We start from the raw sequence: 25714 nt of genomic DNA on the forward strand, positions 1-25714 counted from the left end.
AGTTCCTGCTGGAGCCTGCACAAAAATAGCCCTGATTATATGTCAATAATTTTAAATATATAGAATATTTTGTACAGCACTGTCCCAATCTGTTTGTTGTTGCTTGTATCTACCATTAAGGAGTTTTGGTAAATCCCCTTCTGGGAAACAGATGCAGTGCAGAATAAAATAACAATCAGCGCTCAATACTTTCTCTTTTCTTATAGTATAAAGGGTCAGCAGTCAGAAGGTCCACAGTGTGTAGGTCAACCCCAAATAATTTAAATGAACAATGGGGTAGATGTATGAAGCAGCATTATGGGGGAAAAGAGGTTTCAGCAGTATTATCTGTGCTAATACTGCTTTTTCCCTACAGATAAATGGTCTGTATCTCTGGCCATTCTGACACCTAAGCTATCGATGTCCTTGCCAATACACCATAGCATGGCCAATGCTGTCCCTAACTAAGGCATCTTCTGGCTCCAGACTGCATGTGAAATTTTGCGAGACTCTTGCAAGATCTTGCAAATGTCCAGTTCCCAACTGAGTCCACATAGATGGTATAGTGTGAAAAACTTCAAAAAACAGAAAAAAAACCTCATATCAACCTTTCCTTGTAATGACCTTTGCAATGGTGACCATTTCACCATGCCAACATTTTGACATCAACCATGTGCATTTCGGCAATATGGTATTGACCTATTGGCCAGATACTTCCTTCATCTCCTGCCACTGACTTGCTTAAATGACGGATACCATATTTCTCAATTAATTTTCACACAATGATTTAAAATGTAGTGTCACAGCAAAATCCACCTGGACACAGGGTCAGACTCAGGCCTGAAATGTCATTGGTAAGGGCTTGATTTAGGGGGATGGCACACTACTGCTAATGGGATGTAGTCAGCTATCTAAAATGCATAAATAATGATACCTGACCTGGTTCTCTAATCTGAGTGACAACTCTGTTGGTCACCTCACTTAAGTATTTATTTTATCCTTTTACAATTTTTGACAGAGTAAGCCCTCTATCCATATGCTTCAATTACATAGGCAATACTGTATGTTCTGCAAACAGCATGCATTAATGAGCAGAGTTTACTGGGACATACCTCCAGTGTCTGCATATAGAGTACATCTAAACTGCTACCTCTTTCTTATAAAAAAAAACTTAAACAGACACAACTTTATCTCCAATGGTGTACCATACCAAATATCTCGATCAAAATACATGCTTTGCTAATAAATAAATAAAATATCTTCAACATAATAAGGTCAAATAAACATGTTAAAATAAATATATTATGAAAAAGCACTCAACATTGTATAGTGTTTAAGAGTTTTTTATAACATAAAATATGTATAATATTCTATTTGTCCAGAGAAACAAACATAGTTTTGGTCTATCTCTGATGATCAATCTAATATAATATAAGTAGACAAATGAAAACAAAAATAGATACAAATAAAAATAAGAATAAAAATACAAATAAAAATAATGGTTATAAACATATACTGAATGATGATGGTATATAATCTCCCCTTTCATTAATGTGTCTGTTGATACGTTATGAGTATATATTTTTATTTATTATTATTTTTTGTTTCAATTATGCCCCTTTCCCACTGCAGCCTTAAAACGGTATATTGCCGATTTTTTAGGGCAAAATACCGTTTAAGGCTGCAGTGGGAAAGCGCCAGAGTTGAAATACCGTTTAAAGTTAAACGGTATTTCAACCCCTGTTCAAAGCAGAGTCCTACACGGCTAAATAACGTTTAAGAGGCAGTGGGAATGCCTCTTAAACGTTATTTAGCCTCCAGGCAGTCCCAGTGCCTGATGAAACCTAGTAGTTCGTACTTTGTGCATGTGTAATGTGTGCACGTGCATACTAATGAGCCGCTAATTACATATGCGCATATGTAATGAGCGGCTCATTAGTATGCACGTGCACTCATTACATATGCGCAAAGTGAGAACTACTAGGTCTCATCAGGCACTGGGACTGCCTGTATCCTGCATGGACCCTGCAATGACCTCCGCTGCCTCCCCACTGCCCACAGGTAAGTACAAGGGGAGGGGAGGTGGGGGCACAGGGCAGGTACGGGGGGGTTAGGCACTATTTACACTGGGGGGGGATTAGGCACTCTTTACACTGGGGGAAGGGGGGGTTAGGCACTCTACATTATACACGGTTCACTGCAATGGGAATGGTACTTAAATGGTATTTAAAAGGGTAATCTGCTGCAGTGGGAATGCTAATACCGTTTTAAATACCATTTAAGATTACCAGTACTTTAAACTGGTCTGCAGTGGGAAAGCAGCATAATATGCCTGTTTTATTGTTGCTAAGATAGAACCACTATTCAGTGATTAAGTACAATATTTGCATCTGCTTCTGGAGATAATTTTATATATATATATATACATATATATATATATATATATATATATATCAATTAAGTCCTTTCTAAGATTATGACATGTTTGACAATTGAGATTCTATTTCCGCCAACCAGAAGATTGATGATCGCATCCCCAGAAAATAATGTAATATCCGCCAACCATAACTACCATGTAACCCTGATACAGGGTAGCCCACCAACTGGGGCACCTGAGACAGTTGAATTTTCACTAAGAGAAACTTTGACCAGCCACTCTCCCGACCTGAAGTGTGGGGGTGAGCAATGCGCTGTCGCCGTTCATAATAATTAAAGCAATCAGCTATCTGAGCTGTTTAGATATTGGGTGAGTATTATAATGCTTTCTATATAGAGAAATACCAATGGGTTATATGGCATAAATTTACCCAGATAAGGAAATCAGACCTGCAGAACTTTTGGGTTACATCAGTGTTTCTCAAAATTGGTCCTCAGGACCTCACACAGTTCACGTTTACCAGGTCACCTGACAGGTGCACTCATTACTGACTGACACATTTTAAAAGATCCACAGCTAATTATTTTACTTGATTCTGTGAGGAGACCTGCAAAACATGCACTGTGTGGGGTCCTGAGGACTGACTTTCAGAACCTGTGGGTTACATGACTAGGTAGAAGCCCCATGACCAGATAGTTGTAGTGGCACCCGATACATTCCTAATGATTATTGGTTTCTAATATAGTATATAGTATAGTATATTTTTATGATGTTTCTTAAATGTACTGATTTTGTACACTCCAATTTGGGTCACGTAATCTAATAAAGAGGGGTATAAAAATAGCTCTTCATTCCACCTACCATTGGATTCCAGGCCAGCGATCCCAAGTCTTCACGGATACCCCTTTTCCACTGGCAAAAATAACCTGTGTTGACATGAATGGTCCTCGGTTTTCTGCTAGTGGAAATGCAAAATGACTCCAACCCGAGTAGTTACCTCGGTTGGACCCGGGATGCTCCCGGGTCTAGGGGCAGTGGAAACTGGTAACCCATGTCGATGCGACCCAGGTCCCGTTCACTACAATAAAGAGGTTTTGGTACTTGTTTCCTAGCACGGCGCCCACGATATTCAGTCGTATGGCATTGTATTCAATTTAAAATTGTATACCATTGTATATGGCATACAATGGCATACAATCCGATGCGACCTTAATAGGTGCTTACAATGTTAAATGCATCCCCACGCCACCGCCACTATCAACGTCAACCCGAAGCATGGCGAGCGCAGCGAGCCGCGTAGGGTGGTGGTACGCGTCCTCAGACCTTTTCATACCCCCACTATCCACGTCGGCGTGGAGTTGATTTTATATAGTGTGGATAGCGCAGCGAGCCACCGAGCCCGAAGCGGGGCAAGCGGACGCGCATTACTTCACATGTATTTCGCGTCCACTCGCCACGCTTCGGGCTCAGTGGCACGCTGCGCTCGCCACACTATATTAGAAACAACTCCACGCCAACGTGGTTAGTGGAGGTATGAAAAGGTCGGAGGACGCGTACCACCGCCCGTCGCGGGCTCGCTGCACTCTTCGGGTTGGCGTTGATAGAACGGGTGGGGTGGGGGTGCTTTTAACATTGTAAGCACCTATTACGGTGCTTATACAATTATTTATCTTATAGGGGGCACATTTAACATTGAAAACACCCATTAGAGTGCTTATACAATTTAAAATGGCATACAATTCGATGGTATACAATTTTAAATTGTATAACATCGGCTAACATCGCATCGCATACCATCGTATGCCTTATGGTATGCAATGCGATAGATGCCGTGCTAGGAAACAAGTACCGAGGTTTTCACTGAGAAATACACTCATCTCCTGCTTTATGCCGGGTCAGGGCGAAAAGGGGTATAAGAGATCACAGCCCACCATCCACGATTACCATGCATGTCTGGAGATGTTGCTAATTTCTCATGGATATTGGGTAATTTACCAATCTATTCTGCTGGGCATTTTACAGGAACTTTAACATCTTGACCCTACAATTAATAGCCATATATAGCCTATATAATTGGAACTTACAGTGGTCCTACATATCAGAGGTATCCCCAATATTTATATTGTTATAAATTCTCGATGGGAGTTGTATGAATGTTTTTATTGTGATTTTTTTTTCCGGATGTTCATGAACAAATTACTTTTAGAAGTATATGTATTTTTTAATAATAAATTAGTTTTATGAAATGATTAACTCTAATAGATGCTGTTAAATGTTCGAGTAAAGTTAATTAGACTAATAAATTATTATTATATAATATAATTTAAAATATATTATAATGTATGCCACAATTGACATTAAAATGTGTTTATATAATTTTAAGGCATAAAACAATATTTAACATTTAAAACTAGAATGTCAGTTAATAATATTTACATATTTTAAAATGTTGCTTACATTTTTAATCCACTTTAGAGAAAATCTCTCAGATGAAGAACAACGTAATGGCTGAATAGACATATAGGGGGAAATTTACTAAAGGAAATTTGTAAAAAATAGGTGTATTTGTATTTAGAAATAAAAATGATACGAATACGAATTGCCGTATTTTCAGGATAGTAAATGTCAAAAATAAGTGTATTTCTAAATACAAATACACCTATTTTTTTTACAAATTTCCTTTAGTAAATTTCACCCATAGTGATTTAAACATGATAAGCTGGGTGTGTACCTTAATCAGCATGTGACTCGGGGGAGCCTATAGGCTTAGTGGGAATGGCTTGTTAGCTGGGATATTAGTCCAGGAAAGGGAGTCTTCCTCTCTTTCCTGAAAAGTTTCAGTGAGTAGACGTGTCCCCTGAGCTCCTATTGTATTAGTCGCAGGGTAACTCATTTTTAGGCTACAGGTCATTATTTTACCATGCCCAGGTCTAGGCAGCCTCCCTCCCCACTCCCCAAGCGCTCTACCTGGCCTCCTGCCCGTTTTGCTCATGGCTCCGGTTTAGGCCGAGCTGGGGCAGCTGTAGCTGCGAGTCCTCAAGGCAGGGCTGCGGCGTGTGGTGCTGGGAGTCCTGCGGCCGGGTGGGGGCGGATGACTTCACGAGTCAGGCCCGCAGAGAAAGGAAGCGTAGGAATCTCCCGGCCGTCGTTCACTGCGATTACACTGCAGTGCTTCGGGCCTCAGGAAAAGTTGTAGAACTAAGATTGAAAAAGGGGTTTTTGTGGACTTATTTAGTTTAACCGATGAGTCCAAGAAGGCTTACAAGGCAGCTAAAGCAAAAGGAGCATAGGTTCGGACGCATTCCGATCCTATGATAACTGGTTAGAGGGCTTTTGCGTATATATTGAGGACCGCCCAGATGAACATATGAATATCATTAGATATATTCACATGGTCCACGATATGTACATGAGGTATGGTGGGGTCGCCTGGAGGACTTATGATGAGCAGTTCAGGCGTAAGCAGGACTCCTTACACATAATGGACTTCGGGTGTAAAGACATAGAAGTCTGGATGGAGGTGGCTAGAGTACATACAGAAGTGGTTGAAGGGACTCGCCCACCACCACCTGTCGCTCCTCTGAATTATTGCCAGCAGCGTGCAGGAACAGAGGTTGCGGCACCGAGGCGTTTCCCTCCTGGGGGTAGAACATTCACTCCGGTCACTGCAAAAGGGAAATGCTACACATTTAACAACTCCTCCTGCCAGCTTGGACAGCATTGCAAATATAAACACATGTGTATCAACTGCTCAGGCAATCACCCGGCCTCAAACTGCTTTCGAGGTAGCTGCTTAGGCGGCACCCAAGCCCACCCTGCAAACACCGCTCGCTAGAGCAGTAGATAAGGCACACTTTTTCTTCAAACTAATTGGTTTTGACAGGTCCACGCCCCTTTTATACAGTTTGTCCACGCCCCCATTTATCCGCGTTTGATATGAAAGTGGTATAAAGCTATCACGTTTGATATCAAAGTGGTATAAATAAAATTAACCCCCCGTATTAAAATATAATTGGTTTGATACTGTAACTTCATACACTGATATTGGTTATGTGAAATAACACATATATAAAGTACGCTTAATGTTATCTTAATCAGCTGGTAGAATTTCTAAACATAATGCTAAAAAAGTTGTTAGAAAAATATGGTATACAACAGATATATAATTCGTAGAACTGTATATCTGTTGTATACCATATTTTTCTAGGAATATGATATGCGTATCGGATATAAATCAACAGTGGCAATGTGATTTGGTATCGCTCATAGATCTTTCACAGTGAATAATACAGGCAGATCATTACCAACTATAATAACACTTACCTTAGAACGATCCAAAAGCGCTACAACGAAGTGTCTGACCAACCATGTATCAAAAATAAATAAAATAAAAATAAGGGTATAATCCACACAAATGCTTAAACAAAGGATTTGTAGAACATGTAAGTATAGTTGATAAGTCTGGTTTGAATGGTGATGTGGTCTGTGGGATGCATATGTTATGCATTTAAAGACAGGGGCCTGAGAAATGGCATATTGTTTTACACACACGTCAACCCATTTTGACTGATGATTGTAATTTTCAAAAGTAATTTTAAACACCGGATTCCATAGTCTTTGAAGACGTTGACATTTACGTATGACGCAATTAGCGTAGACAGCACAACAGGGCTGGTAACAATTATATTCATTAGAAAGCACATACCTCTGAAAAAAACATTTTCACACGGCTAACCGTTTAATTAGTTTAGACAGTACAAAGAAAGGCCATGAAATCTTTGCAACAGAGCATGAGTGGCATCTAGTGGCCATGTATTGCAGTTGCATGCAAGTTCCAGACGGAGCTAGAGACTACAGAATTAACTTATATATTATATTTAACTGAACATTAACCCTGAAAATTATCAATGCTGATAAATAAAGGATTTATATATATATATATATATATATATATATAGCTATATACAGTATATATATATATATATATATATATATATATATATATACAGTATATATATGTGTAATGTGATGGTAGCATTATATAATGTGATGAATAAAATATGGATAAAATGCTATATTATTTAAATCAGATATATATATATATATATATATATATATATATATATATATCTCAATCAAATTACACAGGGGTGGTGGATAAGGTATATATTTTAAATTAAAAAGCATACACATGTATATATAGGTCTTATGTAGGCTGTTGATGTTGAAACATACCTGTCATTTATTAATAATAAGAATTATTAATAATAAGAATAAGGGTTTTTATACAGGGCAATTTAGTGTCGAGCACTATATTCTGAAAACAGCTGTGTTTTGGGTAATATTCTATATATTTGTTATGCCAGTCTTTAACTTTGGAACACAACTCATGAATATTCAAATGAAACAAATGCAACACAGATGTGCTAACTGGCTGATGTGTATATATATGTTCTCCATGAGGAACCAGGCCACACATTTTGTGGGCAGAGAACTTGAAAACTTTTGTCCACACACTGTTCAGAGAATACTTGAAGATTTTGTTCCAGAAATATTCATAGAAAACTTGAAGATTTTGTTTCACAGAAATATTCATAGAAAACTTGAAGATTTTGTTTCAGAAAGGAGGGGTGAGTCTATATTAATTTTCTAAATAAATATATATATATATATATATATACAATATTTCTAAATAGCATAGTTTTAATATTTTATAATATACATAGCAAGATGTTTTGTGGTCTGTACATTATACATATTGCTTTTAAAAATACAGTATATTGTGTTATTACAATTTACAGTTCGTTAATGTTAGTCATCGCAGATTACGGTATAACGGATGTGTAACGGCTGTATAAAGTGATTTTGTTATTATAGTGTAATTTTATAAGTTGGTTATCCACAATGCGGCCAGGTATGAGCAGGCTGCTGACTACACATGTGATATGGAGTAACAATATATATATGTATATACAATATTTCTAAATAGCATAGTTTTAATATTTTATAATATACATAGCAAGATGTTTTGTGGTCTGTACATTATACATATTGCTTTTAAAAATACAGTATATTGTGTTATTACAATTTACAGTTCGTTAATGTTAGTCATCGCAGATTACGGTATAACGGATGTGTAACGGCTGTATAAAGTGATTTTGTTATTATAGTGTAATTTTATAAGTTGGTTATCCACAATGCGGCCAGGTATGAGCAGGCTGCTGACTACACATGTGATATGGAGTAACAATATATATATGTATATACAATATTTCTAAATAGCATAGTTTTAATATTTTATAATATACATAGCAAGATGTTTTGTGGTCTGTACATTATACATATTGCTTTTAAAAATACAGTATATTGTGTTATTACAATTTACAGTTCGTTAATGTTAGTCATCGCAGATTACGGTATAACGGACGTGTAACGGCTGTATAAAGTGATTTTGTTATTATAGTGTAATTTTATAAGCTGGTTATCCACAATGCGGCCAGGTATGAGCAGTCTGCTGACTACACATGTGATATGGAGTAACAATATATATATATGTATATACAATATTTCTAAATAGCTTCATTTTAATATTGTATCATTGTATTATACATAATGATTTTAAATAATGCGCTAGTTATTACATTTTCATGTGTAAAGCCGCACGCTATGCTGCCATGTATGCCTGTCTGCTGGCTAAACATGTGATATGGTGGGATTAGTCATTAGCATTGTTGGATCCCCTGTAATTAATTTTTATAGGCCGATCTATAGAATACAATGTCAGGAGGTATTCATAGATCAGGTTTTTGTGAGAGCGTTAATAGTTTTATGTGATTTTGTGCACGCAAATTTCGTTATGGAAACTTATCGTGTTATCTTTTATTATCAACAGTGCCATCTAGTGGTTGTTGCAGAAAACACCTTTGAACTTAAGCTATCAACAAAACGCCAACATGCAGGTGTGTATATGATATTTACAATAGTTTAACAATAGCTTATTGTATTGTTATTTCAACTTATTATTATTATTTATTACAGAGAAAGGAATACAAAACCATTAATGCAAATAAAATAAGTCTCAGAGACTTTCAAGATTTACCCAGCTTTCAACAGCAGTCAAATGAGCAGACAAATACGTGTAAGTTTACAGATCAAAGACACATTGTTGTTGGTGGTTATAAATGTTACTCTGTTGGTGTTAATTATCAAGCGCCCTATTGGTATTAATGTTACACGTGTTGATTGTATTTTTCGTTCTACAAAATTGTTGTGTTAATTTTTATTTTATTTTTTATGTATATATTATTTTTTATTAAATTGTTAATCCCATAAATCAGTTTCAGATGTCACAAATGACGCATCTGAAGTTGGATCATATGGTTCGGATTTCACAGTCGGGCCGGATCTGACGACATTCGAAAACCCATACGCAGCATACTCTGATTTGTCCGAATCGCAAAAATGTAGGTGATCATAAGCCGTCAAAAAAAAAAAAAATGTGATGTATGTTAAAAAAATGTGATATATTATTATTTCCAAAAATATGTCTCTCTCTCTCTCTCTCTCTCTCTCTCTCTCTCACGCTATCTCGCGCGAACTCTCACGTTCTCACTCATATATATATATATATATATATCCTGTTATATTCATTTTTATACAGCCTGTGATATTAATGTGTTATTTGTTCTCTGTTAGTAGCGCCGATTATGTCGAAATCTGATGCAGAACACATAATGGATGATCTCTGGAATTTACCATCGGCAAAACACTATAAACAGCTATACCAGACCCCGGCTATACAAGGTGAATTTTGACGATTGGCTGGTGATGTTTTTATAATGTGTTTTTGTGTTAAATGTTACATATCGTCGCAAAATCATGAATAGTGTCCACAGGAGTTGTTGTTATCATGACTTAAATGACGGTTTTTTTTTTTTCTCAAGTCGGCGAATGTGTCGTTAATTGATAATATATGTATTACAGATGACATAGCTAGCCGGTATGAACCTACGGTACCTAGGGCCGATACGTTTGAAGCGGGACCATCCGGATACAGAGAACCGACATCGAGTGTTGGATCAAACGCCAAACAACCCAACAGCACATTGGCTAAAGGAGCAAAAAGAACACAGATCAGCGATCAAGCTTTCTGGTCATTGTTTAAAGGAACCATGCCGGCGCAAACCTTTGACAAATACCCGTGTATGTTTATTTATTTGGTTTCTTATATAGCACAACATTTACCACTGTTCTTTACAAATGGAAACCACAGGTATTAAACAGACTGTGTAGATGAAAACCGACAAGGAAGGTGGGGGTTGGGAGGTCTGAAGTTGTTATAAAGCGACTGTCTTTGTGGCCGCGTATGTGTAACTAAAACGGTGTGATTTTTATTACAGTAGGAACCACGCCGATGGAAAGATCTGGCAAATATTCAGGTGTGTAATGTAATGTTTATTTATTTAGTTTCTTATATAGGACCGCGTTCATCATTGTTCTTTACAAATGGAAACCACAGGTGTTAAACAGACTGTGTAGATGCAAACCGACATGGATGGGGTGGGTGTTTTGGGAGGCGGGTCTGAAGGTGTTATAAAGCGGTTGTCTTAGTGTCCGCGAATGTGTAACTAAAACGTTGTTATTTTTTATTTACAGCGGATCCGCGACGATTCGCAAAAATGATAGCAGCGGCCGGGGTTGCTCAACCACTCAATGCTGAAATGGATGGGGGTGAATCAGCTAAAACGGTGATCGACCCACAACTTCAAGAAGATGTATCAAGGGCCGAGATCATGGCCACCGAGCGCGACGATTTCAAGCCAAGCAAGCGGAGAATTACAAAAAGTCGAGTCGGTCAAGAAAACAAGGCCGATTTATCAGACCTTAAAAGAAGATTGAAATATTCGGAAGGTAGACCCGTGAGAAAAAGAATTGCATTACAAACAGTGCCAACCGTGAGTAATGTGGATTACCCGCACGCATTTACAACACCTGCAACACCTACTGAATCCGACATTGACATTGCCGGTAATACAAAGACTGTGAAGACTCGTAAAACTTTACGACTGTCAAGAGAGAGATACACGCCGCTGACGGATGATGATGTCATCGTAATTTCAGACACGCAGGAACATCATACTACAGAAACGCAAAGCGTGGTCAGTAACACGCCTGCAGATACATTATCCGCTAATGATGAGGACTTAAATGGTCAAACATTTTTTATCACCCCTAGTGAAGAGTCAGTCTCAGATACACCACAGAATGATGATGAGGCTGTAACATCTGTAGCCGGAATCCCTGATAAAGTAATGGGTGATGATTACACAAAACTGCCCAGTGTTTTTACCACGGTCGGCGAGGCAACCGCATCGGACGGTGTGGATGCCCCGCCGACCGTGGTATCGACAGACATAGTTGATGGGGGTCAGAATGTGGAACAATTAGGACAAGATGCGGAAATACAATACTACGCGGTCATGGGGAGGATGCGTGAGCATATAGGGTACATGCGTAGAAATGTCAATACCATGTTGAACCGTATAAAAGATGAGCTTTATGGTTCAAAAAAGAAGCCAGAGATCATTAAAGAACTTGTAGAAATGTACATGAATGTAACATCAAATCATATATCAGAGACCGTGAGGACTAGGGATTTTATTAAAGCGAACATGTATCATTTTGCCGAGATAATTGAAACGGATCCGTGACTAGGCATGGTGGGTTATGGGTTGAAACGTAATTTACATGTGTGTAAAAAAGCCCCAAGAATTAAAGCAAATGTACCGTGCAAAATCTCACACTTATTTCGCCGTTCGAAAATAAAACAGGCTTTAAAATGCATATACAGGCTGAGAAAGCGTAAACAACACAGGGGGCGATGCACAACCCCAACCCCCGGTGCACAGGCTGACAAATCACCGGACCAACCATTACCGGGTGACGCTGCGTCACCTGACAATGTTGAACACCCCGCAACGCCCATGCATAATGACATAGATGGGGGTGCGCCACCCGGTAATGGTGAAGGTCGGCGAGATGTGTACTTAGAAGCTATTAACAGGTATGAGCGACACCATCCTAATTTCAGAGCTATTGAGTATCATAATCATTTTCAATTTGTTAATTTGGAAAGAGTTACATCATTTGCAGAGGGTGTTGAAGCCGTACACAACGCTATACAGGTTATGATTGATGAATTCATGGTTGGTGTTGACCCTAATGATCGTGTACAGTTAAGATTGGAGGGGGGTGGTTTACACAACGCCATCTACTCACACCGAAAGCCGCAAGAATCATTAGACGCTGTCAGTTTCTTGAATCAAATTACAAACACTCTTCAAAGTAACGCTGAATTCTTATTAGGCACGGGTTTAAGGTTTGTGATCACTGTTTTTAGAAATAGAGCGGGTGGGGCCCTAACTGGTCGCGGCCTTAGACGCATTCCATACAGCTTAATTATAGAAAGGCGCAGAAGACACCTGTATGATTTCAACAATACGCACAATTATTTGTGCTTTGCGGCATCGATCTGCAAACTTCTGGATAAAGGTAATGCCACAGACGCTGAAATACACGATCGGGCGCTTCAAATTCATAAGGATTTGAACCTACCGATCGATAAAGCAGTCAGCTTTAGCGACGTTGTTGTTTTTGAAAAACACTTAAAAACAAAAATTACAATATTATATCATAATAATCGTTCTTGGCATTACTATTCTTCAGAATCGCGCTACGGTGATACCCTGTATGTATTATATCACGATTCACACTATTATGGCCTGATTAATATCTGCGCATTTCTCGGATCGAGATATTTCTGTTCCTTATGTAATCGAACTTATGAGCGCAAAAATAGCCACGATTGTCTTTTCTTTTGTAAGGCTTGTCACAGACAAGCGTGCGCTGATGATGGGGCTTCCGCATTAAGATGTTCGGTTTGTAGGGTGTTTTGCAGATCGCGTGAATGTTTAGAGGAGCACAAATCCTTAGCTTTAGATCGCAAAATATCCTGTCTTGAACATGTTTATTGCGACAGGTGTTGTCTCTACCGTCGCAGGTCTCATGAGTGTCAGGGGCTAAAGTGTTCTACTTGCAAGGCATATGTTGATGGGTTTGCGGATCATTTGTGTTACATACAGCCCATCAAAGCGGAAGAACCCACCACCAAATACATCTTTTTTGATTTCGAATGCATGCAGGAGACAGGTATACATATACCAAACTACTGTTACGCTCTCACATTAATGGGTGAGAAATCCTGGGAGTTTAAGGGCAAAGCTTGTATCGATGATTTTGTAAAGACGTTCATGAAACCAAAATTTGCGCATTACACATTCATAGCCCATAACGCTGGGCGGTATGATTCGTATTTTGTATTGAACAAGATCATCAAAGAACGGTATACAGTATCCCTCATCTCTAATGGCGGAAACATAATGTGTATCACAATAAAAGATCTGAAGATTAGGTTTATAGACTCTCTCAATTTTCTCCCCATGAAATTGAGCAGATTTCCAAAGGCCATGGGATTTGATGGCGTTAAAGGTCATTTCCCGCATTTTTTTAACACAGCCGATAACCAAAATTACATAGGGGTCATGCCCTCAATAGAATATTTTGGCCTACAACACATGATGCCTGAGGAGGCCGCTGATGTTACAGAGTGGTACGAAAAAAACAAACACAAGGCGTTTAATTTTCAAAAAGAATTAATACGATATTGTAAAGAGGATGTCAGAATATTGCAAAAAGGGTGCGCAGCTTTCAGATCAGCCGTTATAGCCATGACAGAACAGGAGTTTGTAATAGCGGCAGAGAAAAAAGATGTAGCCGTTAAACGTCACGTTGATCCATTCCAGCTGACGACTTTAGCGTCGGTTTGTATGGCTATGTATCGTTGTAAATATTTACAGGCAAACACATTGGCTCTTGTACCGGGTGATAACTATCACAAGACCCAGAAGCGTTACTCAACACCAGCCATACAGTGGTTAATGTACATAGAACACAAAGAAGGTGTGAGTATAAGACACGCTTTACAAGGTGGTGAGAAGAAAGTCGGTAGATACAGTCTGGATGGTTACGCCGTGATTAACGGCGTGCCAACAGCTTTTGAATTCCAGGGGTGTTTTTATCACGGTTGTGACAACTGTTACAAAACCGATGATGAAAACAATCTGACTAAAACAACCTACGGTCAACTGCGGCACAAGACACAGTTAAGGATACAATACCTTAAACGGTGTGGATTTCAGATAAGGGAGATGTGGGGGTGTGAGTGGAAGAAAATGAGGGAGACTGATGAGGAGCTTCAGGTTTTTCTGAAAGGTTTGGAAATCCCTGACCCCTTGGATCCTCGTGATGGTCTTTATGGCGGCCGCACTAACGCCATAAAACTTTATCACAAGACAGAGTGCGATGAAAAAATACACTATTTTGACTTTACTAGCCTATACCCATTTGTCAACAAGACCAAAACATATCCTATACGTCACCCACGCATCATTTATAAGGACTTTGATGATGTCACAAAGTATTTCGGTTTTGTTAAATTAAAAATTAATCCTCCGCGAGGCCTTTTCTTTCCAGTTTTACCGGTTAAAATGAATGGTAAGTTAATGTTTCCGCTGTGCCGCACATGCGCCGAATCTGGACAGTGTGAGCCGTGTGTTCATGACTCAGAAAACCGCGCCCTAACCGGTACATGGTGCACAGTGGAGATAAATCTTGCTATAGAAAAGGGGTACAAAGTGTGTAAAATCTATGAGGTGTGGCATTTTGATGAGAGATCTGATGATCTGTTTTCAGGTTACATTAAAACACACCTCAGAGATAAACAGGAGGCTTCTGGTTACCCCGATTGGTGTACAGACTCTGTGAAACAACAAGAGTACATAGACGCGTATCAAAAAAATGAGGGCATAGCTTTAAGACACGAACACATAAATGTCAACCCCGCCAAAAGACAAATTTCTAAATTGTTTTTAAACTCATTATGGGGTAAATTTGGTCAACGTAGCAACATGCCCAATACTTGTCTAGTGACAGATCCTGATAAGCTTTTTGAATATGCCTTTCAACCACACTATGAGGTGTCTGCTTTAGACTTCATAGACTCAGAAACTGTTATGGTCAACTGGAAATACGCCAAAGACCATTATACCAGGTCTTCAACAACAAATATATTTATAGCAGCATTTACCACAGCGCACGCCCGCGTCGAGTTGTACAACCTATTGGATAGATTACAAGATAGATGTCTGTATCACGATACAGATTCTGTAATTTTTGTCAGCAGGCCCGGTGACTGGAATCCGCCATTAGGCGATTATCTAGGGGAGTTGACCAGCGAACTACCATCTGGTACGCATATAACAGAGTTTGTTTCAGCCGGCCCCAAGTCATACGGCTATAGACTAAGCAACGGCAAGACGAGCCTCAAGGTCAAAGGTATAACGTTGAATGTTTGTAATGAGCAGCACGTTAACTTTGACAGTCTGAAAGAACTGGTCTTAGATTATCCTTTAAACCCCAAAGGCGAGGATCAGAAAAAAATTGTGACCAGGCAGCCCGGTATAGTACGTGTGAAAAAGTACTGGCAGATTGAAACCCGTATGCTGCAGAAAACGCAAAAGTGCATTTACACTAAACGTAACCTCACGGATAATTTTACAACCCTACCATTTGGTTATTAAGATGGATATCCGTTTTCAACACCCCTTCTCCTGTATTTTAGCCGGACCCTCCAATTCGGGGAAAAGTTATTTTGTGAAAACGCTAATACAACACGCATCCACACATATGACGCATGTACCTGATAATATTGTTTGGTTTTACACCTGTTGGCAACCGATATATGACCAACTTCTGAGTGCTCACCCTGGTATGCGTTTTATAGAGGGGTTGCCCGAGTCATTTAGCGACGACCAGCTTTTTCCCCCTGATAAGATTAATTTAACGGTGATAGATGACTTGATGGATGCTGCGAGTAATAATTCTGAGGTTGAGAAAGCGTTCACAAAGTATGTGCACCATCGTAATCTCAGTGTCATGTACCTTGTGCAAAACATATTTTGTCAAGGTAGAAAGAGCAGGACTATACATTTAAACACAAAATATATGGTCCTGTTTAAAAACCCCAGGGATAAAATGCAGGTTAGCATTCTGGCTAGACAAATGTACCCATCAAAATATCGTTTTTTTCTTGAAGCCTATGAGTCCGCTACGGAGCCTCCATACGGTTATTTACTGGTTGATTTAAGAAACAATGCCCTTGATGATTATCGTTTACGAAGCGGTTTATTTCCCCCCGACACACCAGTAGCTTATGTTGTTAAGAAGCGGGGTTCTAAATAGCTATAACCGCGCATCCTATAGTCATTCATTACCACTTCTAACAGCTGTGAACATGTCGACCAGGATAAGGCGTAATTGGGCCCTTTTAAAAACCCTCATTAAAGCCAAACCGGCCCAAAGAAACGCTATATTATCCAACGCTTCAAACGATTTGGTGACAGCCATATGTGAGATTGCTCTCAATACGCTTAAAGGTAAAATACCCCTGTCACAGCGCCAGTTGAACTACCTTAAAAAGAAGAGGTCCCTTATAAAATCGCTTTGTAATAAGAAATGCGCCATTGGGAAAAAGAAGAGGTTGGTGAAACAGTCGGGTGGGTTCATCGGATCGTTGCTAGGATTTGCCATTCCATTAATTACCGGACTACTGTCTAATCGGTGATGGAATACTCTGAGAAAATGTATCTGGTCCCCCAGCAACAGATAGACCGTTTAAACAACAAACCAACCGGCGATGATATACGCAAAACAGCCACGCAAAGCCTAGATGCTGAGATCATAAGTATACTACATAATAATGCTTTATCAGAGTATGAAAAGGCAAAACGCTACACAGCTGTGTTACAGAGATACCTGGTGTTGAGTAAACAAACTGATAGAGAAATGTCAACTTTAACGCTTTTATCACCCGGTGCAAATGCTGTTGAGGATACAACTAACCCAACACAAGACGATGCTACCGACGCTGTTTACCACGATGTCTTGAACGGTGTTAATGCGCGGTATAAAAAGAACTGTGAAATACTAATGAGTAAAATGGTTCGCTCTAAAGACATTGCGAATTGGGACCGCAAGGGTGTGTTTATGTATAAAGGTGTCACAGTGCCAGGATCCAATGTGTTAGACTTGATAAGGGGTATCACGCAAAACCACAGCGTGACGAGTCATAAAATGCCTAACGGATGGATTGAATTTATGCGCGCTATGGCTGAGTTGAATATCCCGTCCACTGTAGTTGGTAATGCATCAAACAGATTACAGTTAGATCGCTTAAAAGCTGAAATCTACGATGATGAAATTGGCAATGTAAATATAGCCTCCCCAATACACAACATTAAAAAAAGTCGTATAAATGTTTTAAATTCCCCCGGGTTAACAACGCCACACGGATACTTACTACCGAGGAAAAGATCCGTAAATCTGTTTCAGGATTCGCAGTGGTTGAACCTTTAACATATAACTATTTTATAATGTTTTTATACGATGTATTTTTTTTTGTTTGTTTAATTTGTACGATGACGTTTAATTTGTATTGTATCATGTATTTAGTGTATTGTTTTAACTGTAAAGTTTATCGTGTTATTCGTGATTATTTTGCTGTAAATACATTTTGTCTGTACCAATAAAATATGATTATGATTTATAAAATGCTGTTTTGTTCTTTGATTCTAACCAGTTTGTCTGCAAAAATATGCAATCACACGGTATAAAGTTCAATAAGCAAGATTTTTTAATAGAAAGTAACCATAAGCAATGTACATACAGCGCTTCAATCACAACATTAGTTACAAGTTACACAAACAATTTTGTATTACACATTATTTTTATCAAACACATGTTGGTTACTGGTGACACAGGACTGTATACAGTTACCCGTATATCGACTCAAACAATGACTTCTAGGGAGACGTCTTACAAAGTTTGATACATAGCGATCATTACGTTTTGTATCAAAACTAAAACGGCCCAACACATCTGTATATTTGTAATTTTTACACATGAAAAATATAAAGTATATACAATATTGTCCACAAACGGTACTGTTAAAACCTTGCAACTGCTTATTTTGGTGATAAATTCTTTTTGAATTTGAGTTTAAAAAATTTATTATGGCCTTTGGGAATAGGGGGTTGTCAGGTTCTAAACCGTAAGAGTCCAAAAAGTAACACTCGCGCTGGTTGTTAAAATAAACGGCCAACCAATGCTCCCCCGGTTGGGCGCTGGTGTGTGTGTTGATTACAAACGCGCAGGGGTATTGCGATAGTTTACCGCTCGGAAGCATATCACACGGGTAGGTCCCTTTAAAAAACAGGCGCGTCACCGGATTAGCGTACAGTATACAATTTATCTGCAATGTGTTCATATCGCTGATGGGGTGATGAATATTGGTAAATATACGATAAATATAAAAATTATTTATTTCATTTATAGATAATCATACAGCACATCGCGCCGCTGGTTGATCTCGATGATATTATCAAATAATGCGTATATTATTATGTTGACTGTCCGGTCTAGCGCTCCTGCAAACCGGAATTCAGCTCGTAGATTTCCGGTTCTGATTAGAGACAGATGCTCCGCGCATTCCTGTTCAGGCGACAGATCAAAAGCAAATAGTGTGTAGCCGTTGAGGTACTCTTCACGGTCAATTAGTATACCCGAATCTGATTTCTGTTTATTTGTGATCTGAATGAGCGACATATACTCGCGAACCGCATTACCGTGTTCAAAGTCTGGTTGAAATGGTTTGGCCGGATGCGGTGTTCCATCCAGGTATAGGGATGCGAAGTTTACATTTTTATGTTCAAACCGTAGAGGGTTTTTGTCATAGGCTCCTGAAAACGCTTCATTATCTACAAAAGCGGCTATAACGGTTTTTGGCACCTGTCCTAAAAACAGGTTTTCTAAATTAAATACGCGGCTCCCCGTCGGTATGCTATAGATCTTCATGCCCACTCTATCGATCGCATATTTGGCGTTGGTGGTCAGTAAGGCCTGGGCGTGTCCAATCCGGACGGCGGGTGAGACCTGAACCCTTTTCACAAACAGGGACGCTGCAACAATCTGAATTTTAAAGGCCTCCGCTTCAGCAGACATTAAGCAGAAAGCATCTTTGTTTCTGATGAGTTTTATCTTCAAGTCCACGGCGTTCAATATTAGTTTATGTTGATGAAAAAGGTCACAGTGTAGCGGCCCCAATAATTCAACCGTTCGACTTTGTGCCGTTGTTCTTGCCCTTTTTATAAACCCTGTGTTTACACCATCCAGGGTTCTTGTGTTGTGTTCTCCAGCCACATCTTTGTAGAATAATCCAGTTGTGTGTTTTGTGGATAGCGCATCTGAGCTATAATTCAGTATGGTCTCTATGTAGGCCCTATAAGCGTAAAGATTATTGGACTGCGATATTAGCCTATCGCCCAAAGTGACATCAACCTGACTAAATAAAGTTGCTATGGGGTAATTAATAAGAGCGACCTTGGCGTCTTGAGGTATAGCCGTGTTATCAGGCCGTACGATCTTGCAGGTCACGTACAGCAACGTGTTGTTCAGATCGTAGTAGTGTTCACCGCTGGCCGCTATGTAGAATTCAAGCGGCGCGGTCTCGGATAATGCCGCCAAAGGTTGAACTTCGACGTAGAGGCTTTTCTCTACGCTGGTCTGCGTCGGTGGTACGTCAAAAAGGTCAAGTTCAGATTTTGCGCATTCCATGGATTCATTGTGTATGAAAGACATGCTTAAAAAATATCACCGACCCTTCGCTTCGGTTTCCTTTTTTTAATTAAGCCGCGTCTGCTCCGTTTTTTGTTTAAAAGGGGTCTGCACCATGTCGGAAGTCGTATTGCCCGCTTCCGTTTATTTTTAGCCGCCCCTTTCCTGGCATAGATTAAACCTGATCCATCTTGCTTCGCTTGATTTGCGTCGTGTATTTTGCTCACAACAGCCGCTGTGGCTTGTCCGATGACGTCTTTCGCGATGTTGCGTGCTGCATTCTTCACGTGGGGCTTTGCTATCGCCAGCCCTCTTCGGAAAAGCGGTACCGCTTTTCTGAACAGGCTTCGAAAAATTCCACCTAAACCGCACCCGTACATATACGCGCTGCCGTGAAAACCGGGTAATCCATTACCGGCCTGTGTTTTATAATATTGCGCGTAGAGCCCCGGGTCGCCATAATTTTTAACGGCCACCATTGTCTTTAATAAAATTCGGATTTGCGGCGTCTGAAATGTAGTTTCACGTTCGCTTTCCCAAACTTGAATGACATGTTTTCGTTCTGATCATTCTTTATCTCTATGGCTATAGTGTCAAAATGCGTCTTGCACAACGGAACATAATCGGGCTTCTCATACCGTATAGTGACCATCTCGTTGTTACGGCCCTTTATTTCAACGGTACGCAACAACGGAACATAACTATCACCGACCCTCTGATGTTCGATAATATCTGTGTACACGAAGAGCGTATATTGACCGCCGCTGATGTCGGCGCACGGTTTTAAAAACTTAGTTTTCGGGTATAACCCCAGTATTCTCGACAATTTAGGACCGGCTGTGATGTTGTACATCGCCTTGTTGTCGATGATTATCTCTCGTTCAAGCGGATCGTACAATAGTTTTAAACCATCCAGTTTATGTCGGTCAATTTCAGCGTTGAAAGAAAACAGTAACGCCCCGATGGTTTCATAAAACCCCGGTTTAACGCAAACCCTCGTTGCTGTACCGCTCGTCCCATCCCACTTTGTTATTTTCAACACACAATCACGCACATCGATTGTATTCCAGGTGTGTGGGTATTGTATTTCTGTAAGAGCTACTTCCCAATCTCCACTTAAGTCTATCGGCCTTGCTAACTTTGTGGTATAGTCAGAAATCTTATTTTGTGGAAATGTATCGGCTGAGGCGTTACTCGGCAATGTTATGTAGAATGGTTTGTCATCCATCTTCCTCTTTGTTTATATATCTTTTATCTCCGATGCAGCGACCCAACTGTTAAATTTTGTGGGGTATCCACGCCACTTGACTAATACGTGTTTCCTCCCACTAACCGTCTTATTTTTTAAAATCTTCTCCACTTTGTAAATCCTATTATAGTTTTTCGGTATACTTTGAAGTTCTTCGGGGTAAAAACTACCCGTTATAGCCTCCCCGTAGAGATCCTCCAACGTGTAAAGCGGCTTAAGTCCTTTAGTGTTCACTCCGCGTATTACAAATATTTCCTCAGAAAAACTCTGTTCGTAACCTTTCTGAAATATATCCTTATATTTTGAGATACGAACGTGGTCCCCGATCGCTAAACAAGCCTTTGTTTTCTTACTTCTAAAGTAATCGCCATATATCGTCTTGAAGACATCCAGCGCATTAGAGCCATCCACCTCATTCGGCGCCCGCTTAATCGTTCTATGGTATGTGTTATTATAACTGGTAATGAACGCTTGTAAAACGTCTATATATCGGTATGTATTATTCGCCGTGAAATATCGCCACATTCGTGTTTTTAAAGTCCTATTGAAGCGTTCTATAACGGCTGCTTTCACATCATTATTGGTTGTGAAATGTTGTATACCGTATTTTTCTAACAACTTTTTTAGGACTTTGTTTAGAAACTCTTTACCATTATCGGTTTGTAGTTTCCGCGGTACGTCCCCCTGTTGGAATAATTTTTCAAAAGCCTTAGCGACAGTCGTCGCGCTCTTAGCAGTCAGACTTTCAGCCCAGGCCCTCTTACTGAATATATCGATGACGGTTAGCATATATTTTACGCCGTCGTTGTGCTTTGCCAGATCTATGAGTGATACCAAATCACATTGCCACTGTTGATTTATATCCGATACGCATATCATATTCCTTTTATAGTTTTTTCTAGCCGGTTTGTGCAATGTGTACGCGTCTTGCTCTTGTAACCATTTTCTCACATCGGATCTTTTAAATTTATTTTTCAAAGCTTTATAATATTTATCAAAGCCGCAAAAACTCCCCGGCTTTAATACGTTATAATAACTGGCTTTCAGCCGGCTGTTTTGATGATCGGCGTTGCGCGACATCCTACACAAATCAAATTTGATATAAAACAAGATCTACAGTTCTACGAATTATATATCTGTTGTATACCATATTTTTCTAACAACTTTTTTAGCATTATGTTTAGAAATTCTACCAGCTGATTAAGATAACATTAAGCGTACTTTATATATGTGTTATTTCACATAACCAATATCAGTGTATGAAGTTACAGTATCAAACCAATTATATTTTAATACGGGGGGTTAATATTATTTATACCACTTTGATATCAAACGTGATAGCTTTATACCACTTTCATATCAAACGCGGATAAATGGGGGCGTGGACAAACTGTATAAAAGGGGCGTGGACCTGTCAAAACCAATTAGTTTGAAGAAAAAGTGTGCCTTATCTACTTAGAGCATCCACCCCGGTACATGTCGGGGCCATGTCTTCTTGGCTCCTGCAGTACCCGGACAGATAGGTGGCAAATTTCTTGTTTAAAGGTTTTTAAATAAGGCGAGGCGTAATCATACAAGACGAGGTGCAGGGAGGCTCATTTCGGAAACTGCAGTCTGCTCGCTCACTTTCATCAGTTCTCAGAGAGAAAGTTGACAAAGAGATTCAGTTGGGCTGCATGGCGGGACCTTTTTTGGCGCCTCCCCTGGCGAACCTGGTTATCTCACCGGTGGGAGTGGTGCCAAAGAAGGTTCCAGGAAAATTTAGGCTGATTTAACACCTATCCTATCCTGAGGGATTCTTAGTCAACGACGCCATTCCTTGGGAATGCTGTTCGGTGATTTATTAGTCGTTCGATGATGCACTGGCGATGGTTTGCTTATTTGGGTCCGGGACGCTTATGGCCAAGATCGACGTCGAGTCGGCTTTTTGGTTTCTTTCCCTGAACCCCAATGCATTTAGGTACATGGGCTTCCGCATAGGAAAGGAATATTTAATTGACAAATGTTTGCCAATGGGGTGTTCGGTATCTTGTATGTACTTTTAGAGGTTCAGCACCTTTTTGCATTGGTGTGTTGAGAGGTCAGCAGGGGTGAGCGGGATCGCTCATTACCTGGATGACTTCCTATGCATAGGGCCCCCAAATTCTGAGCAATGCGCAAACCTTTTGTCAACAATCCGTTCCCTGTTCCTGCAATTCGGCGTGGAGGGTCCCGTGACTTTTTTGTCGTTTCTGGGGATCCAGATGGACTCGGGGCTGGGGCATTTCTGGGGCCTCAGGATAAGGTTGCCAAGCTGAAGGGTGCTATTGCATTGTGTGGCGAACCATGCAAGGTTACTCTACGTCAGGCGCAGTCTCTATTGGGGCAGCTTAACTTTGCATGCCGGGTAATGCCAACCTGGGTCAAAATTGGCCTTAACAGGGACATGGGGTTTTGTTGCACTTGCACAAGTGCAACAAAACCCCAGTCCTTTGCAATTCTTTAGTGTGTCCCAAGCAGACCCACTTGCATCTGCTGCAGCTGAGTGCAAATTAGCCCTATTACTTTTTACATAAACAAATATTTTTCTTTTCATCTAGCGCCGGGCCCTGTGGATTGTGGAGAACCCCTAGAGGTCCACTCTACACCCACAGTATTGTGTATTTTTAACTTAACAGGGACATGTTGCCTCTGAAGCTTTTTCCGATAATGGTCGCCATGGAGATCTGGGGCGCTGTATGGCAAATCGCAGCGTGCTCTTCTGGTGCGATAATTACAGTGCCGTTGACACAATTAATAATCAGAAGGCCAAGTCACTGATGGTGCTACGAGTTTTGGCTCAACTGTCCTTGCAGTGCTTGCGTTTCAACATTTTGTTTAAAGCTAAGCATGTCCCTGGAGTGCAGAATGAGGTTGCGCTTCCAATGGGAGTGTTTTAGACAACTGGCTCCTAGTGCTGATGCTGTTGGGGTCTCGTGCCCAATTTATGTTTGGCAGGTGGGGCCAGCTACTCTGAGGAAATACCATGATACAAAACACAAAATGTGGTGTGATCCTCGTAGCGCTCAAAGTTATGGGTACATTAAAAAAGGAAGATAATAAAAAGTAATAGTAAAAAAACAGTAGTTACGTGTTCATATGCCTCATACGTTCCAGGTATGAAATGTGTACCATCCGCAATTCAAGGATGATTCGTACATAAAAAGAGAAAAAAAGGGGCACATATAGCGTAATTTGCTTTTCAAAAGTTCATACTGGGTCTGTATTTCCCAACAGGACACAAATGAGGTTCTCCACTAAGTGGTGTTGTTATTCTTTATAGGTTCACCTCCTGTGTGCGTAGTAATGGATAGTGCTTACAATAAGCTTACATTCAAACTGGTGGTATAAAACACATCAAGGTATCTTTCAAACGCTCACTTGTATGCTTACATAATCCTCGTGGTGGATCCTCATATAACGGTTTCTTTTCCAATAAGATCACGTCCAGGCAGAAATGTTAAAAAAATTTTTTTGGAGTTTATTTGGAATAAAATAGTAAAAAGGGAGGGACTTGTTTGATGACAAATACAATTCAAATAGTCTCCTCCAGCATCATAAAACACCAACGCGTTTCAACAGTACCTGTCTTTGTCAAGGTGCAATGTCTATCTGCCTGGAGCTTCTGTTTATACCTGAGGGGTATGGGACCACCCTTCTGGGAGGTGTGGTTACACATTAACTGAGATGGGCTAAAATGGCTTGATGGAGGCTAATTAAGATGTGTATACTGCTACACATAAGACAAGCGATATTGTAATTACAATTGTGTCCAAAATATGAGCATGTAATATGCTGAAAAAGGTCTAAAAAAAGTTAATTAGTGGCTTGCGTTCCACACAGGTGGAACGCACTTCACTTCCGCCGGAAGTGTGTATTGCGGCAATGCATACTGATACACGTGTTACACGGGCTGTTTTAACGCCCTCCAATAGATGTGAACCGCTATATAGGCTAGTTCTAGTTTAGGGGAAGGTCTCACGAATAAAACCATCTGTATACCGTTGTGTTATAAATTAGCGCTATAGCGGAGGTATGTCACGCTCCCGTCCACTTCCGGTTTCGGAGCTCAGCATACCTAGTCCTAGGGGAACTATACACAGTGTCAGAGGTTCCTACTGAGCAGAAGGAGCTGAATGGAACGCAAATGCGTTTCAACTTGTAGGAAGTGCCCTGTTTAAAAGCATATAAACTGAATGGAACGCAAATGCGTTTCAACTTGTAGGAAGTGCCCTGTTTAAAAGCATATAAACGTGACTTGCAGCAATTTACATAGCATACATGATAAATCCTGCATATATATA

At 40.0% G+C, this 25714-nt stretch overlaps 1 protein-coding gene and 1 long non-coding RNA gene across 2 annotated transcripts; both read left to right on the forward strand.

Moving 5' to 3' along the window:
• Window positions 1-9071: 9071 nt before the first annotated feature.
• LOC146079496 (uncharacterized) lies at window positions 9072-9819 on the forward strand. The gene is made up of 3 exons (XR_014474568.1): window positions 9072-9315; window positions 9395-9494; window positions 9694-9819. It is a non-coding gene; the product is annotated as an uncharacterized LOC146079496 (long non-coding RNA).
• A 533-nt stretch (window positions 9820-10352) lies between these two features.
• Window positions 10353-12401, forward strand: LOC146079497 (uncharacterized). Its single transcript, XM_083186256.1, has 3 exons — window positions 10353-10558; window positions 10756-10794; window positions 11012-12401. Exons 1-3 carry the CDS (start codon window positions 10528-10530, stop codon window positions 12064-12066), a joined length of 1125 nt encoding a protein of 374 aa, XP_083042382.1. The 5' UTR covers window positions 10353-10527; the 3' UTR covers window positions 12067-12401.
• Window positions 12402-25714: the final 13313 nt, after the last annotated feature.

Source organism: Crinia signifera, chromosome 5 (genome assembly GCF_055691185.1).
Source record: "Crinia signifera chromosome 5, ASM5569118v1, whole genome shotgun sequence".
In the NCBI taxonomy this organism is placed as follows: domain Eukaryota; kingdom Metazoa; phylum Chordata; class Amphibia; order Anura; family Myobatrachidae; genus Crinia; species Crinia signifera.